At 43.6% G+C, this 15,107-nt stretch overlaps 1 protein-coding gene across 17 annotated transcripts in view; it reads right to left on the bottom strand.

The window, feature by feature from the left end:
- Nucleotides 1-4,979: 4,979 nt before the first annotated feature.
- The window catches only part of nrxn1a (neurexin 1a), a 68,773-nt gene continuing 58,645 nt past the window's right edge, over nt 4,980-15,107 (bottom strand). For all 17 annotated transcript variants that reach the window (XM_037980751.1, XM_037980757.1, XM_017436221.1 and 14 more), the window contains 3 exons: nt 14,712-15,022; nt 9,332-9,410; nt 4,980-7,563 (listed from right to left, as the gene is read on the bottom strand). In XM_037980751.1, coding sequence (XP_037836679.1) covers nt 7,265-7,563; nt 9,332-9,410; nt 14,712-15,022 — 689 coding nt within the window. In that variant the 3' untranslated portion in view covers nt 4,980-7,264. The remainder of the gene's footprint in view (nt 7,564-9,331; nt 9,411-14,711; nt 15,023-15,107) is intronic.

Here is a 15,107-nt window from a genome sequence, read left to right as displayed (position 1 = left end):
CAAACTGCACCGGGAAGCAATTTGAGTTGAGTTGAGGGCAACACAACTGAACTCTTTACCCTCTTTTTGTCTCTTCTGGTAACCACTGATTTACAGGAACTCCCACACGTGTTTCCAAAAAAATCTTTCATCCACTTCCTACAGAAAAAAAACTGAAAAAGCAAATAAAAATTAAACACAGTTCATAGAATCACTGAACGGACACGATTTAAAGACGAAAAACTTATTCACTGATTCAGTCATTTCTTCTTAAATATGTCTAATAGATTAGTTTTGTTTTCCTCCACCCCTTCCTGCTCAACTCAACAGTTTGAACTTTACCCTCCATAAATTAACAAACTTACAACTCTTGAAACCAATATTTTCCACTGTTTTAAGACCCTTGCTAAGCGTAAATTAGAATAGCTTAAAGAAAAGTAAGAAAACAAGGGGAGTAAGTCAAATTTATCTATGGAGCACTTTTCAGCAACAAGGCAGCTCAAAGTGCTTCACAGCATGAAAACACAAAAATACAGAACAAAAGTAAAATAAAAAGCTTAACTAAACTTATCTAAAACATGACCTAAGATAATCTGAATAAAATAAACGAGCAAAACATAAACAGATGAAAAACTAAGCTAGGAAACTTGGATATAAAAAGCTAAAATAAACTAATCTAAAACAAGTTATACTAAAGATAAACTGAGTAAAACCAAACTAAGATATAATAAACTGATTATAATCTAACATAAACTAAACTAGGATTTATAAACCTCAGCTGAACAGATCAGAAATGAAGCTAAGATAGACTAAACTAATGATAGATAACTAACTAATAAGTAATATTTGTGCATAAAGCCTCCAGTAGAAAGCAGGGTTATGTCCAAACACAGATCTGTAAAAGCTGAAAACATGCACAGAAGGTAGCGTCATATCAAAATGTTGGTCTTTATTTGTTGAATAAATGTAGTTAGTTATCAAGGTCTGTGATGAGTTGTTTCTTGAAACTTTGAAATTTGTTTAGTTTGGAGAATAATTAATCATCATTATCATTATTATCATTATGATTACAAAGAATTATCTCCCACTTTGGAAGGCGAGAGGCATTCATGTTTTTGTTTGTTTGTCACCAAGTGAGTTCCCGTGAGATCACGTATAATGTTTATATTTCAAGGTTTGACTAAAACATTATTAAATTTTATATTATATCAACTTTAGAGCGCCTTGCTTTTCATCAGGAGCTACATTTCTGTAACATTTCCTTCAAACTCTGGACAGAGTCTGGAGGAAAATAGAGTAAAATCTGTTTTGCGTCTCATTTTGGGACACAGGTGTAACTCTGTTTTGTCTCCTGTCTCAGTTTTGTGTTTAATGATCATCAAAGTTTTTACATTTTTGGCTTCTACTGTCCGATATGTAGTGGTGTGTGTGTGTGTGTGTGTGTGTGTGTTGTACTGTGGGAATATTTTGAAGAAGAAGCTGGTTGTGATTTATTCCACAGCAGGGGAAAGAAAACGCAGCCTTGAGCTCCTGACCCGACACACACACACACATTCTCCCACAGCCGCTCACACACACAAGCCCAAAGAAGCCGAAGAGGAGACAAAGATAGGGCGAACGCGAACAGATGCAGTCGCACGAAAGAGAGGAGATGAAAGATAAGGGGGATGTAGGGTGTGAGGAATGTGTGTGTCTGCGTGTGCGCGGAGGAATCTATCACTGATTGTTGTACACCTGCGCAGGGGAGGAGGAAGAATACTGGCTCTGCTCCCCTTCCTCACAAAAAATAATAATAATAAAAAAAAGAAACCCAGAGAATGCACGAAAGCAAAAATATTTTGACTACAAAACAGGTGGTCAGGATTCGTGGCTCTGTATTTGAATGAGACTCCCACTAGTCAAAATGTCTAAAAATAAGAACAAAAGAAGAAGATTCACGTCTGGATAAAAGAAATTGCCACTTTCTCCACGTTCGGCGCTGCGTTTTGGCGACTGTTGCGATGCACAATGTAAAAATAAATGCACAAAATGCACATCTGTGTGTCACATATTTATATGATTAACTCCCACATTAACAGTGTCAGCAGGACTGCTTTATTTCTTTCCTCCACCTGAACTCAGAGACACGTTGGCCCCGAAAGGATGCAGAAAAACTGGTCCATGTTTTTCCTGATTTCTCCCTCAGATCGGCTTCGACTGCTGGACTGAACTGACCACATGTCCCCACTCTGCTGCTTTACTGCTTTACTGTAAAAAACAAACAAGGTTGGGTGTCTGCAGACACTAATCATGGTTATGGAGCCATAAACAGAAAATAGATGGTTCTTGGATGGGATAAATTAAAGGACATTAAAAAAAAAATAAAATAAAGGACGGTCTTGTAGCGAGAAAAACTAATTAATGTAAAAAACACACAAACATAATAATAAAAAACACTGAGCAGGACTTCTTCAGCATCACATCCTGGACTGGTGGGGGGAGATTTGTTGATTAGTTTTTTCGAACCATTCAGGCTTTTATTTTGTCTGTTTGTTATAAAAAAGCCCCCACAAAAAAATGGCTACAACTCAGTCAGTTTTACAGGTACTGACTTCAAATTTGGCGTTGCAGAAGCTGAGACTGCTCCCCAACACATCCTTTAAGCTCTAACGGATTGTGCAGCTCTGTCTGTCCGTTAGCAAAATATCTCATTTACCAGAGGATGTATTTCACTTAAACTTTCAGGAGATATTCATTAGATGCACATCTACAGCTGATTAACTTTTGAACTCAATCTGTTTTAATATGGCCGCCACAGCTAACCTAATGTAGCAAACACATATATGACTAATTCAGTCAGTCTTATATACATTGAGGTAAAATTTGATGTGGCAGTAGCTGAGAGTCATCCCCAACACTCTGTTATTGTCTCAGCTGCTTGTAGTCAATCCCATCATTCCAGTCCCCCAATCTGTGGAGGATACTTTGAATTTGTCACATTTGTTACCACTCCCTGAATGTTTTAATTGAGGTTTCTGTGACTTTTACGTATTCGTGTTGATGTAGGAATCTGCATCAGTGTTTCCAGCCTGCAGGTTTTCTTTGTCTTCGTGTGAAAACGGAATATTTTCAGCCTGGAAAGAGGTTTTAGCTGAACGGCCCTTTCCAGGGGCCACAGTCATGTTAAATTACGTCCATGATTATGTGGAAAAGTCACGAGTTGCTGACTGATTGACCACCAACGGGGCAATAAAACAGTTTCTGTGTGTTTTTTTTCTCCTGTGAAACAAAGCGGGACGATCTGTCTATCTGTGCGCCGGCAGTCTGGTCAAGGACGCCACTGCGGCAGATGGCTACAGCCGAACACAAACCTTTTGTTGAGCACAGACTGTTCGCGGAGGACAAGTAGGAAAGTTACAGAAAAACAAGCTGCGGGAGAACAAGATAGGGAGGCTCGGGAGGTGTTTATTGACACAGCGAGTCCTTGCAGCCGCTCTCACCTGAGGATGCGAGCTCAGCTGTGCAGTCTCAGGGATCTTTCATCCGGCAGAAAGGAACTCTGTTGAGACTTGCGCCGTTTTTCCTGCGCTGACTCACACTTCAAAGCACGCTGTGGCGCGTTGCAAGGCGGTATTTATACGCCTGCCGTCCCAGAGCACGGCCAAGCAGGAAAAGGATGCCGCTTTTTTAGAATCTGCTGAGACAGAAGGCGAAGGGGGGGAGAAACGGTGTAAATTGTGCACTTTTCATTTCCACAAACGTACGATTAATACTTCACTGCGTAAAACAATTACTTACTGACAAGAAGCAAAGCTTCGAGGATTGCGAGCAGAAAATCTGGCTCTTTCAAGCTCCAAATAACAGCAATTACTGTCTTCTGGGAATGCTTTGAATGCTTTATTTCTGATTTCAGGTGCAGCAACTGTTTAAATCCTTCCTTTACAAGAGCCCAAGGTCTAATAGGACATCATTAATACAAATATATTCAGCTTGCTGTAGAAAATCCCATTTTAAGAGGCTGAAACAGAAACATTTTATTTCCATTTCTACACAAAACATTAGAAAGAATAAAACTTAAAGGCCTAGCATGCCTTGCATCGATTGCTCATTTTATGCCAGTTTCTGACTAAAATCATCTTGTTATTATCTTATCTCCTGTTGAGAAATGATGGAGTTGTGGCCGTTTTGGTCAAACCTTGAAAATAACCAACGAGATGTCACACTCAGGATGTGCCGTGAATGCATCCCAGTTAGCCTACTACATCAAACTTTAGCTCAGTATTTGTGAAACTGGGCTCCATCTTGAATTGGGTTGGCTTCAAAGGTTAATCAGTTGTAGATACACATCCAGTACAACACAGACAGAGTTCATCAGAGTTCCTCTTTTTAGAGTTTATGAGAGAAGTTTAATTGAAGATCTTGAACAATCTGTTGGCGCTCGGAACGTGCTGTGGAGTAGTCTCAGATACTACCACAGCAAACCTTATGTCAATATCTGCAAAACTGATGCTTTTTTAAGGCCATCTTAAATGGGGTTGACTCCAATCGTTAACCAGTTGAAGATCTTCATCTAATCATCTAATGATTCATGTTCTGAGAGTTTGAATAAAAATCCAGCCTGTTTCATGAGATATTTTCCTAACACATCAAACAAATGATCAATACAGACACGGGCACAAACATTGTCACCCTTTTGCCTTTAACAGTTGAACATTATATAACATTTAATACCAAGTTATTATATGAGTCATATATAGTTTATTCACATCAAATATAATCAAAGGAGCCTGATTTTTCCCCAGAACTGACTGCAGCCGTTTTCTCAACGCAAACATATGAAACTGGTATCAATCTTCAGTTGCAGCTCTCTGTCAGGAGTCTCTCCTTCAAGACACGCTCTGAAGCTTTATGCAAATCACGACCACTCCGTCTTAATTTTGACAGTGTTTTTTTTTTTTTTTACTTTCGTGGCTGCGGTTGAAGCGATCACGAGGGAAAGCCGAACAAACACACCCCGTAGGCTCACTTGGGTAATATTTTATTTACTCATTAATCTTCAAAACTATTTTTTTTTTATAATAAATTTCCACTTTATGTTCATCAAAGAACCGTAACAATAAAAATAAAAGTAAAATACTGTAGAAAAATTGTACATATAGAAAATAAACATGGTTAATGAAACACCTAAATGTGGAATCCCATCGGTTGAGATGCCTCCTTTTGTTTTAACACAACAGAGATAGAAGGAGGGGGGGGAAGAGAGAGACGTGGATGAACCCAGAGAACAAGAAGAGAAAAAGGGGGGGGGGGAAGGAGGTTCCAAAAGGCCAGTTTGGGATGATAGAATAATGGGAACATGTTAATTTTGACGATACACTGAAATCTCACACGTCTCACAGTCAGTTTTAGGTTCTTCCTCGCCCCGGTCCATATTTGCATGCATCCGCCTGGTTAGTTACACTGTTGGAAGAACTGGAGGGGCTTGCTCAAGTCATGGCACTGTTTGTATTATTTATTAGTTCATGGGTGGGGGGGCTACAGTTCATGAGCTGTAGAGGGCTCGCACACTTCGAAAGAAAGGATTACACTGAAGAAGAAATCCGTCCGGGTGCGTCGGGAGGGGTTGATTAATCAGTCGATCGGCAGAATGAAGGCAAAGAGAAAGAGAGCATAAAAGTAAAGCAACTCAAGTTGTCGTTTAGCTGATGGCATCAAGAGTTGGATTTTTCTATCTATTAGCAACACATGGTAACATTTACTTTCTTTTCCTCAGCTGTTTTTTTTTCGTTTTTCTATAAAAGGTGGTTGGTTGGAGCAGGTGTGGTGGGCGCGGCCTATAGGACATCAGAATAGAAAGCAGGACTTCACCTGTGGTTAGGCACACATATCCAGGTGTTACGCTGCGACCTGCGACCCCCCCCGCCGACAAGAGGAAAAAACCCGGACACACCACCACTCCACAGCACAGCTCAGAGACTCAGGCATGCAGCACACTCGAGATGGTCACACTTTCAAAGATTCGAACCGAGAGTTGATTTCTGAAGATTTAAATCGTTGTTGGGGAAAAAAACAAAAACAAAAACGTTGTCGAAAGAATAAAAAAAATGAAATAAAACCCTTTCGGAGCATGTGTGTGTGTGTGTGTTTACTTCAAGCCAAAAAGGTAACGATGGTGGTGTTATCTGGAGTTGTTCTTTTTTTTTTTTACGCAGTATAAATCACACGGAGTAAGATAATTCACGTGCAATAAGATGCCCCCCCTCCCTCAAATCCCCCAGAGTCTGAACTGCCCAAAGGTTCTCGATATTCATCATTATCATTGTCATAACAATTATCATAGTGATCATTTTCACCTCCGTCTTCTCGGATAGTCTTCAGAGTCAGTCACGAAGATATTGTGGGTGTTTAACTTTAACTCTGCATGTGTGTGTGTGTTTGTGTGTTTGTGTGTGGGACACCACTGGTGTCTGTAGGTAGCATCTGAAGTCTCAAGTATCCTGTCCAGGAAAACACCTCTCAGTCTCCCCTCCGATTTCACCTTTGTGATTTACAGGGCGCCGTTAAAAACGTCAGCCCTGCGACGTGACGACCACAGCTCGTCTGTTACGCGGCACCGGCACCGTCTGTGCCCGTTTCGCTCATGACTCGCCGTCTCTATGGCTACACAATGAATTCCTGTGCTGTTGCTCGGGGCTCGGCTCGAACCACTGGTGTGCTCGCCTCCTCGCCATCCTCTGTGCTTCGTCAAGCCCCGTCCGCTAACAGGGAGGAAGGCCAAGACGCTTGGAAGAGACACTTGGTGCTTTTACATCATCTTTGTTCTCGCGTGCTGCCTCTCACTCGGCCCACTCGGCCTGCCATGTGCTTCGCTTAAAAGTCCCCCTCGACCTCGCTCAGTCCAGAGGTCCGGCTGTGGCAGAAAAGTGTCTGGTCTGGCCCCGTCATGGTCCATAGCTGGAAGATGAACTGGTGCTTTCTAAATCATTTGGAATGGTGTTTATGCTCATAAAACAAGCCTCTGTTTGAGGCTTTGCTCATTGGTAAATACTGTACACAGTAAGGGCCCGGGCCCTTAGGCGTGTCTGTATGTGGATGTTTAAATGTGTGTGCGTGTGTGTGTGTGCTTGTTTGTGTTTGTTTGTGCTTGCCAGCATGTGTGCAGGTGTGATTATTGGGGGAGTAAACATTAAAATCATCAAGTCTATGTCCCTGTGTATGACTTTTTTTCTTGGAGAATATATCTATTTATGTACATATACCGTTATATATAAAGATGTAAGTGTCTGTGTCCCGGGGACGTTCCGCCTCAGACATAATACTCCTTGTCTTTGTTCTTTTTGTTCTTAGAGATCTTGGCGATGCCCAGCGGCTTGTCCTTGGCGCTGCCGTTGGGCTGCGTGGCCGAGTTGCTGATGTAGTTGCGGCTCTCGTCCACGTGGTAGGAGCCTTCGTCGCGGTTGCGGTACTTGTACATGGCGTAGAGGAGGATGAGGATGCAGAGGGCGGCGGCCGCCACGATGCCCACCACCATGCCCGTGGTGCTGCTGCTCTCCCGCACCACCTCGGACGGACCCGGGTACTTGACGTCTGGCAGAGGAGGGCCGGCTGCAGGTGGGGAGGAAGAGGTGAGGAAAATGATCTCTTCATACATTATTAATATGAACTACATGCGATGGTGGTGGGTGGAGAGCAAGAAGACATAATGCATCATCATGATGAATTATTGAATAAGCATTTTGCATAATGGCACGATGGCAGATGTAATCTGCAGCTTAGAGCCAAAGTTGTTTACATATCATCTGATTATGGATTGCATGTCAGCGCTGAGCGGAGGGCCAGAGCAAAGGTACTTATTATATTATTTCTGACACTTCATGATGAATGCAGGTGGTGACGGTTGCGGTAGTTGACATCAAATGAAATGACTGTCGGTGCAATAATTTTCATTTCTTTGTTTGTGATCTGATGAAGAAAAAAAAGGCGGTGAGGAAAATAAATAATGCAAAATAAGAAATACTAGGGATGCACGGATACCAATACTAGGATCGGGTATGTGTCCAATACTGATTGCGTGTACCCATACTCAGAAAAGTGTTTTGATACCAGAGTACAGATACATCTTTATGGCAGCGTGACGTTGATCTCTCAGTAGAGGAGGAGCAATGTCAGCCATGTAAAGGTAGTTTTTTTGTTATTTTTTTTACATTTTTTCTGAGTTGACTGTCCTGATCTACAGTCTCGATCAGCTGGTGGTGGTAATGCACCATATTTTTGTTTGCTAGCTGGCAAAAAACACCAGAAGAAGAAGAAGTGGAGATATTTAAAAGTGAACGGCTGAGCAGAAGAGGGAATATACTGATCTGAGCCCGAGTTTCCTGATTACCTCCCTGCTCAGCCCCTGGAAGGAAGTTGAAGGCCTCCATCACCATCACCGAGGTGAAAAAAGATATTATTGAAACAATGAGAGCGATAAGAGAGTTAATGACTCGATAAACCTGAGCAGGTGAGCTGTTCAGCAGGCCGACTCTACTGGAACGGCTGCCGCCATCAATCTGCACCATTCTGAGGAGAGGGGACGATGTCGGGAGAGTGGATATGATAAAAACTGACCGTAGTTATCGTGGTCCACTATGGGTCACTGATTAACCTGAAAAGCTGCCTAACGAGCTGCTTAATGAGCAGCAGGATCCCCGAGGAAGGTGCTAAGCTAATGCTAGGCTAATGCGTCAAAACAGTGACTGTGACAGTGGATGTCTTTTAAAAGAGTGAGTGACAGAAACTCGGTCCGTTGCTTTATTGCTTCCCTAATATTGTTTATATTACGGGTTTTAGAAATGTTACTGGGTAAGGATAGTGCCTCTGTTGTGCTGAAAATGACTGTGATGATGACCGTTAAATGGGTTTTTTTCAGGCGGTGTTTTATGGAACAAGTTATTTTAGTCTCTTATTTTTTAAAATGTGTTTCAAACAGGAATTTTGAACACACACAACACCCATTAAAACGGATTAAATCTGTAATAAGAGGCTGTATTAACTGTAAGACGTGTGATGGCCTTTATTAGTACTCAAGTACTCAAATGTAAGTACTTGAACTCAATTTGAAAAGAAAAACGTGATATTGGTGCATCCCTCTTAAATATTGTAAGATTAAAAGATGAACAACAAAGGATAAGAGAAAGGTTAAGGGCGGGGGGGCAAAAAGCAAAGAAAAGCATGAAGATAAGAGGTGGCGCCTGGAGGCAGCAACCGAAGTGGAAATGAAAAATTCATAACAGCAAGTGACCAAAGGGGAAGAAAACTGAGCGACGCAAACACGAAGAACACGTGAAAAACAAGCTGAAAAATGGATGCGACACAAAAGGATGAGTCTCACCTGAGCTGAGGTCACAGGGGTCGATGTCTTCATCGTCGCTTGGACACTCAGCCGACGCCACCAGCAGGTCGTCCGCCGACTGTTGGGGGGGGGGGACAAAAAAAAAGATTTCAATTAAATATACACAGTATATGAAGGCACTCAACCTGTGCTCCACACCCCTTCCGTTTGTTTTCTACATGTGTGAGCACACAGCATCAATCCATCGCCCACTCGTCACCCAGTTTGCCATGATCGCTTTGGCCCCCAGCAATGGCTGGCGGCCAAAAGCGATCGCTCCGAGAAGAGAAGAGAAGAAGAAAAGGGAAGGGAGGCAAATAACTATGAATCCTGTTTGAAACCCCAAGAGAACTACCAGTCATCTCCTACTCTTTTAACCCTCCCTCCTCGTATTTTCTCAAACCGTTTTCATCTCCCTGCTTCATCTGATGTTGGAATGTGCAGCGCGTGGATAAAAATAAAACACAAAGCACAGCAATTAGTAATTGTATTCAGCACCTCTACACGAGCTCCCGACATCCACATTCTACCAACGGGTATCTTAACAGCAGCTCTTCCTCTCTGTCTTGTCCCCTCTCAATGAAAAAGGCGCCTTTTTTCCTCTCCATCCCTGCACCTCCTGTTGCCATGGCAACTCTTAAGTTCAGGCTGTTAAAAATGATGGGGAATAAAGAAAAAAAAAGAAAAAGAAACAGGGAGTGTGCACCCTCATTGGGGACCTGTGCATTGATTTGCTATTCCTGCCAGAGCGTGTGGGGAGAGGAGAGAAAAGAGGGAGTTGCTAAAATATAGATGGATGGATAAAAAGGAGTTTTAGGTGGAGAAAAAGAGACGACCGACCAGAAGGAGGGCTTCAAAGTGCTGCTGCCTTTGCCTAACACGGCGTTAATGCGCGCCGCATATTCATGAACTACTGTTAAACATCGCCTGCCTTGACGCTTTGGCATGAGAGATTTAATTGTGTGCACGTGTGTGTGTGTGTGTGAGTGAGCGTGTGTATGCATTTTAACCACACTGGGTGCTCCATGAAATTAAAATTGAATTGTGATGCATTGCAGTGGATGTTAGTAACCCAGTGAATAAAGGAGAGGGGTAGAGAGCAGCAGAGTTGCAGAAAGAGAAGGGCTCCGGAGGCAGATCACACCCAAATTGACGGAAAATTGGAGCCTAATCAAAGGACTGATTGGGCGATGATGTCTCAGCTGAAAAATTACAAAAAAAAAAAAAAAAAGCTAATTGTTTTCTCGGCACCTTGTCTTTGCAGGGGCACAGATTGCACATGCAGTCAGAAAGCGGCTCGCCTGAAATCGCCTGCCCTGGCCCTGTAAGGCCAGGATGCTACCCCTAACAAGTCTAATGTGGTTCAGGACGGCCTGAAACATGCATTAGGTCGTTGATGCTTGACTTTGTCTCTTCCCTCCGCTGCCTTTCCAATCAGTTCTGCCCACTGGGCTGTCAAATGCTGCAAGGGTGAGCTTAGCCGCTGGCATCCATCCAGTCAATAAACCTCTGTGCCTTTGCCAGGATCCAAATAACACACGAACCAGTCAGCCAGTGGGAAACACATTGCCTATGACATCTGCCACCGATCAATGTTAAACCACCGCGCTTGACCATCCAAAGCACCTGTTTGGAATCCTGATTCCCAGCTAAAACAAAACCCAAGCAGTAAAAACCTACGAGGTCCCTCCTTTGATTCGTGACATCACGTAATCAGCTGACCGCCCCTATTCAGACAGGAAGGTGCTAATTGGAGTATCGATCCGCCGAAGCGAGCGCGAGGAAAAACCAGGAACACGCCAAACGCGGGCAGAACCGCATCAGAGCCTTGCAGAAGTTGAAGGGGTGAGCAAGAAAAACGTAAAACCCAGGAGACTTCCGCGCCTCGGTCTCAACCCCATTCTGTCCAACTTTTCATTCACAGAGCATGCTGGCATAATGATAGACACGCGCTGTCTACGATAGTGAGGGTAGAATGAGATACAAGAGGAAACAGACATAAATAAATAAATAAATCAGCATGCTTAAAGAGTGAAATCTCTACCTGAGTAGCCGAACAGTGCCAGCGGCCGTCCATGCCTCCCTGACTGCCTAGCTCACACATAGTACCTGCTCTGTGTCCTCACACACTCCTGCAGAAGATTCAACAGCTTGCCTGATACTTTCACAACTGAAAACCACTCACGCACGCACACACGCAAGCTCTATACCAGCCCAAACACGCCTCATTGGTCTACTTCTATTAGAGCAGATCTGCAAAAGAAAAAAAAACCCAGGATGAAGTTGTAAGGCGGATGAAGAGATCCCGACGAGAGAGGAGAGGAGCTAGCTCCACTACTGCAGATGGTGAGATAGACTCATACAACGCCTGCATTAACAGCCTATCACTGGAGCTCAACCACAGACAGGGAGGGAGGGAGGGAGGGAGGGAGGACAGGACACGAGGAGGAGGTGGAGGAGGAGGGGGTAGCGAGTAAATATGGAAAGATATGGAGGCTGGGAAAGAGAAAGAATAAAGCGAGCGGTGAGATTCAGAAGATGAAGAGTGAGATGCAATAAAAAAAGCAAGAGAACAACAGCGGAAAGGAGGCTGCGAATGTAAAACGAAGATTCAAAGGGCTTGCGAAGGTGTCAGCTGGTTGCTGATGGCCAATCGGGTGCCCCCTCTGTGCCACAAGTTTCCCCTGTCAATCTTTGCATCAAACACACACAATCCGATCTGCGCACAGACACACACGCACAGACAGACGCCCGAGCATCAAACCCAAGCTCCGTGACTCAGAGCGCGCCTCCAGCATAAACACTCACACAACCTCTCCTTCTCTTTTCCTTGCTGATGCTCAGCTGCCATGCATTATTAATACCTTCCACTTTTCGACATGCGCACACACACACACACACAAAAATTAACTCACTGTGGATGTCAGGAGGCAGCACTCTCTCTGTACAAAAAGCCCTCATGGAACGACTAAAACCCACTGGCGATTTAAGCAGATCCACTTCCACACACACCAGAGCTTAAATTGCTCAATTATTTGGACTCTGTAAGAAGTCGCTCACTGCCCCTCCTGTGATGCAATGTGCTGCAATTCAGGCCTATTGTTCTCAATCTACCTGAGTGTTTGTGTGTGTGCAATCGGATTTTATCTCCGCTTTATGTGTGCGCTGGTTAAGGCCAGGTTGGTTGCCAGGCAACACACGGGAGCCTCAACAGAGAAGCTGCAGCGTCTTCTCAAAACGAGACAAACAGAACCCGCGAGCTGACGGCTGTGACGTGACTTATGTGGAGCTTCCTGCGGTGCGTTGAGCGGGTCTGACCCAGTTCTGGTTTCCACGCCACGCGCGTCGGGTTCAACTTTTGACATCGGAGCGTCAGGAGAGCGTGGGCGGGTCGCTTAGCGGGGAAATCTACTGCGAGGCGAGGTGTGGAAAAGAAGCCCCTGCGACGGCGGTGTCACTCTGCAGCAGCATCCATCCAGCTCACGTATCCATTATTGATGCCCGAGGCTTAGCTCACAGCTATCAGTGTTCTATTATTTACGTTTGGAACAGCTGGTGGTTTATACACAGAGGAACGACTCTCTGTGGGAGTCTGGATGGGAGAGAGAGAGCGCAAGCTGCGGGTAGCGGGGCTCGCTATTTCCATGGCAACTTGTATCGCGAGACGGAGAGATAAAAAAAAAAGAGAGAGAAAGAAGAAGAAATATCTTTTCAGTGCGGCAGTTTTATAACACAGAAGAACTGCAGCACAGACAGACGCCCACAAAGAGCCTGACAACACCTCTGTAGTGATCTGAACAGCCGAGGACGAGAAAAAAGAAAAATGTAGCTTCTGAAAACGTAAATTTCCTTCAGCTCTGCAGCAGGATTGTCTGTAATTACGCCTCAATAACAACGATGCCTTTGTATTGTCCCATTTTCATCCGTTTACTGAAATACTTCTTATGTAAAAGCTATTAGGTCCTCCATTAGGGCAGACATTTATCGTACTGTAGTTGCAGGGAGGGACCACTTAGTTGGGAATTTGCCGCCTGATTCGTTTAAGCGGATGTGTTACAGAAGAAGAAGAAGAAAATCCTGCAAACAGGGCAATAAAAACAACAAAAAAAACAGCTGAGTTTGTTTTACGGCTGCGTGTTTTTCAATCTGTTTCGTTGTTTTTGTCTAACAGGACCTGGTTCAGCCTATTTATAGAAAGATTGCAGCACTATTAACTATTAATTAACAAATATGGTGCCACATTTAATTCCAAGTATTGTTTAATGGATGTGTTATTATAGGAACAAGTTTCGATTTCGTAAAAGATTTATTACGACTTTGGTAACATTCAGATGGTACTTTTGCACACCGAATTGTTTTATAACATATTTTTCTACATATTTTACATACATATATCTTACGTTTGTGATTTTTTTTATTGCTAATTTCCAACAACCTCATCAATGAAACTCATCTCAACCATCCAGATAGAAGTAATTTTCAGGGTTCTGAATCTGAGTCCTGCCATAAATTTGAATCAAATTCAAACATTAGTTTAAAAATAAAAGCTAAAGCAGGGATTTTTTTTCACAATCAGGTCATCTTATTATTGAAAAGGCTTTTAGCTGCCACTTTAAAGTCCACGCTCTGCTATCATGATGCTACTTACAGGCAGCACGAGTCTTACCGTGTATTGTGTTTACAACAAAAGATTATTACTGATTATAAAACTCTTCCACATCACGGTTTGTCACATACTTGTGTTGGTTACCTGGACTAGATTTAAACTCTAACACTAAATTAGCATCGAACAGATTTTCCTCTGCCTAACGGGGGCGACTCTTTTAGATTTTTACTTACCTCCTTTACATAAAGATCAATAATAACTGATGATGTTGGAGTCTAACAGCAAACTAGAGGCTACCCATGTAGTTATAACATTGAAATGATTAAAAATATACTTTTTAATTCTTCCCTGTGTATGATTGGATTTTGAGCAATCATCAGCATTAATTTCAACTCATATTTTACACCCACAGTGTGTAATGTCTCACACTGTGCTTCTTATTTAACATAAGCAAAGCGTTTCGTGAAACACTTCAAATCGCCTCGGCATATGAACACATGAATAAACTCGTCTTGCCACTTACAGAGGCAAAAAAAACAATTCTTCTCCCCCTGACATATCTTAGCCTTTCATAAATGAGCTGTGTGCCGACTAATCCTCTTATTGAGCTCAGAGAGAAAGTTATCAGAACAAATTAACACTTTTTAATTATCTGTTGTGACGCTGAGGGATGATTTCGGTGTAGTGATAAGATTTATGTGTTTGAGAAATCTGGAGAGTATCGTTTGACCACACGTAGCAGCGGATTCCGGTTTAAACCGCAGCGGCACCAACCTTTGACGTCTCGCCCTGCTTCCTGTTTGTGGCTGTGGTGGTCGTGATGTCGCTGATGGAGGGGGCGGAGTCGGAGCGGTTGCCCCCGGCGGCGGCGCTGGACTGCGGGGTGATGGAGGAGGACGGCATGTCGCCGACCAGCCGCGCGCTGCCCTCCACCCTGATGTGCGGGTGGCCCTCTGCGGCCATGTTGAGGATGCGGAGGCCGTTGTAATAGAGGCCAGACAGCTGCCCCTGGAACATGGGCGCGCCCTTTTCGCCTCCGCCCACGCGCACCGTCGTCTGGCTGTTGAAGATGGTCAGCTGGCGGCCTACACGGACACACACACACACACCAAGCACCCCGCACAGAGAAAAGTGGACAAACACACACACATGCCAGCGGTCACACACACA

This window comes from Kryptolebias marmoratus, linkage group LG17 (genome assembly GCF_001649575.2).
Source record: "Kryptolebias marmoratus isolate JLee-2015 linkage group LG17, ASM164957v2, whole genome shotgun sequence".
Lineage (NCBI taxonomy): Eukaryota > Metazoa > Chordata > Actinopteri > Cyprinodontiformes > Rivulidae > Kryptolebias > Kryptolebias marmoratus.
This window is presented reverse-complemented; position numbering and strand designations above follow the sequence as displayed.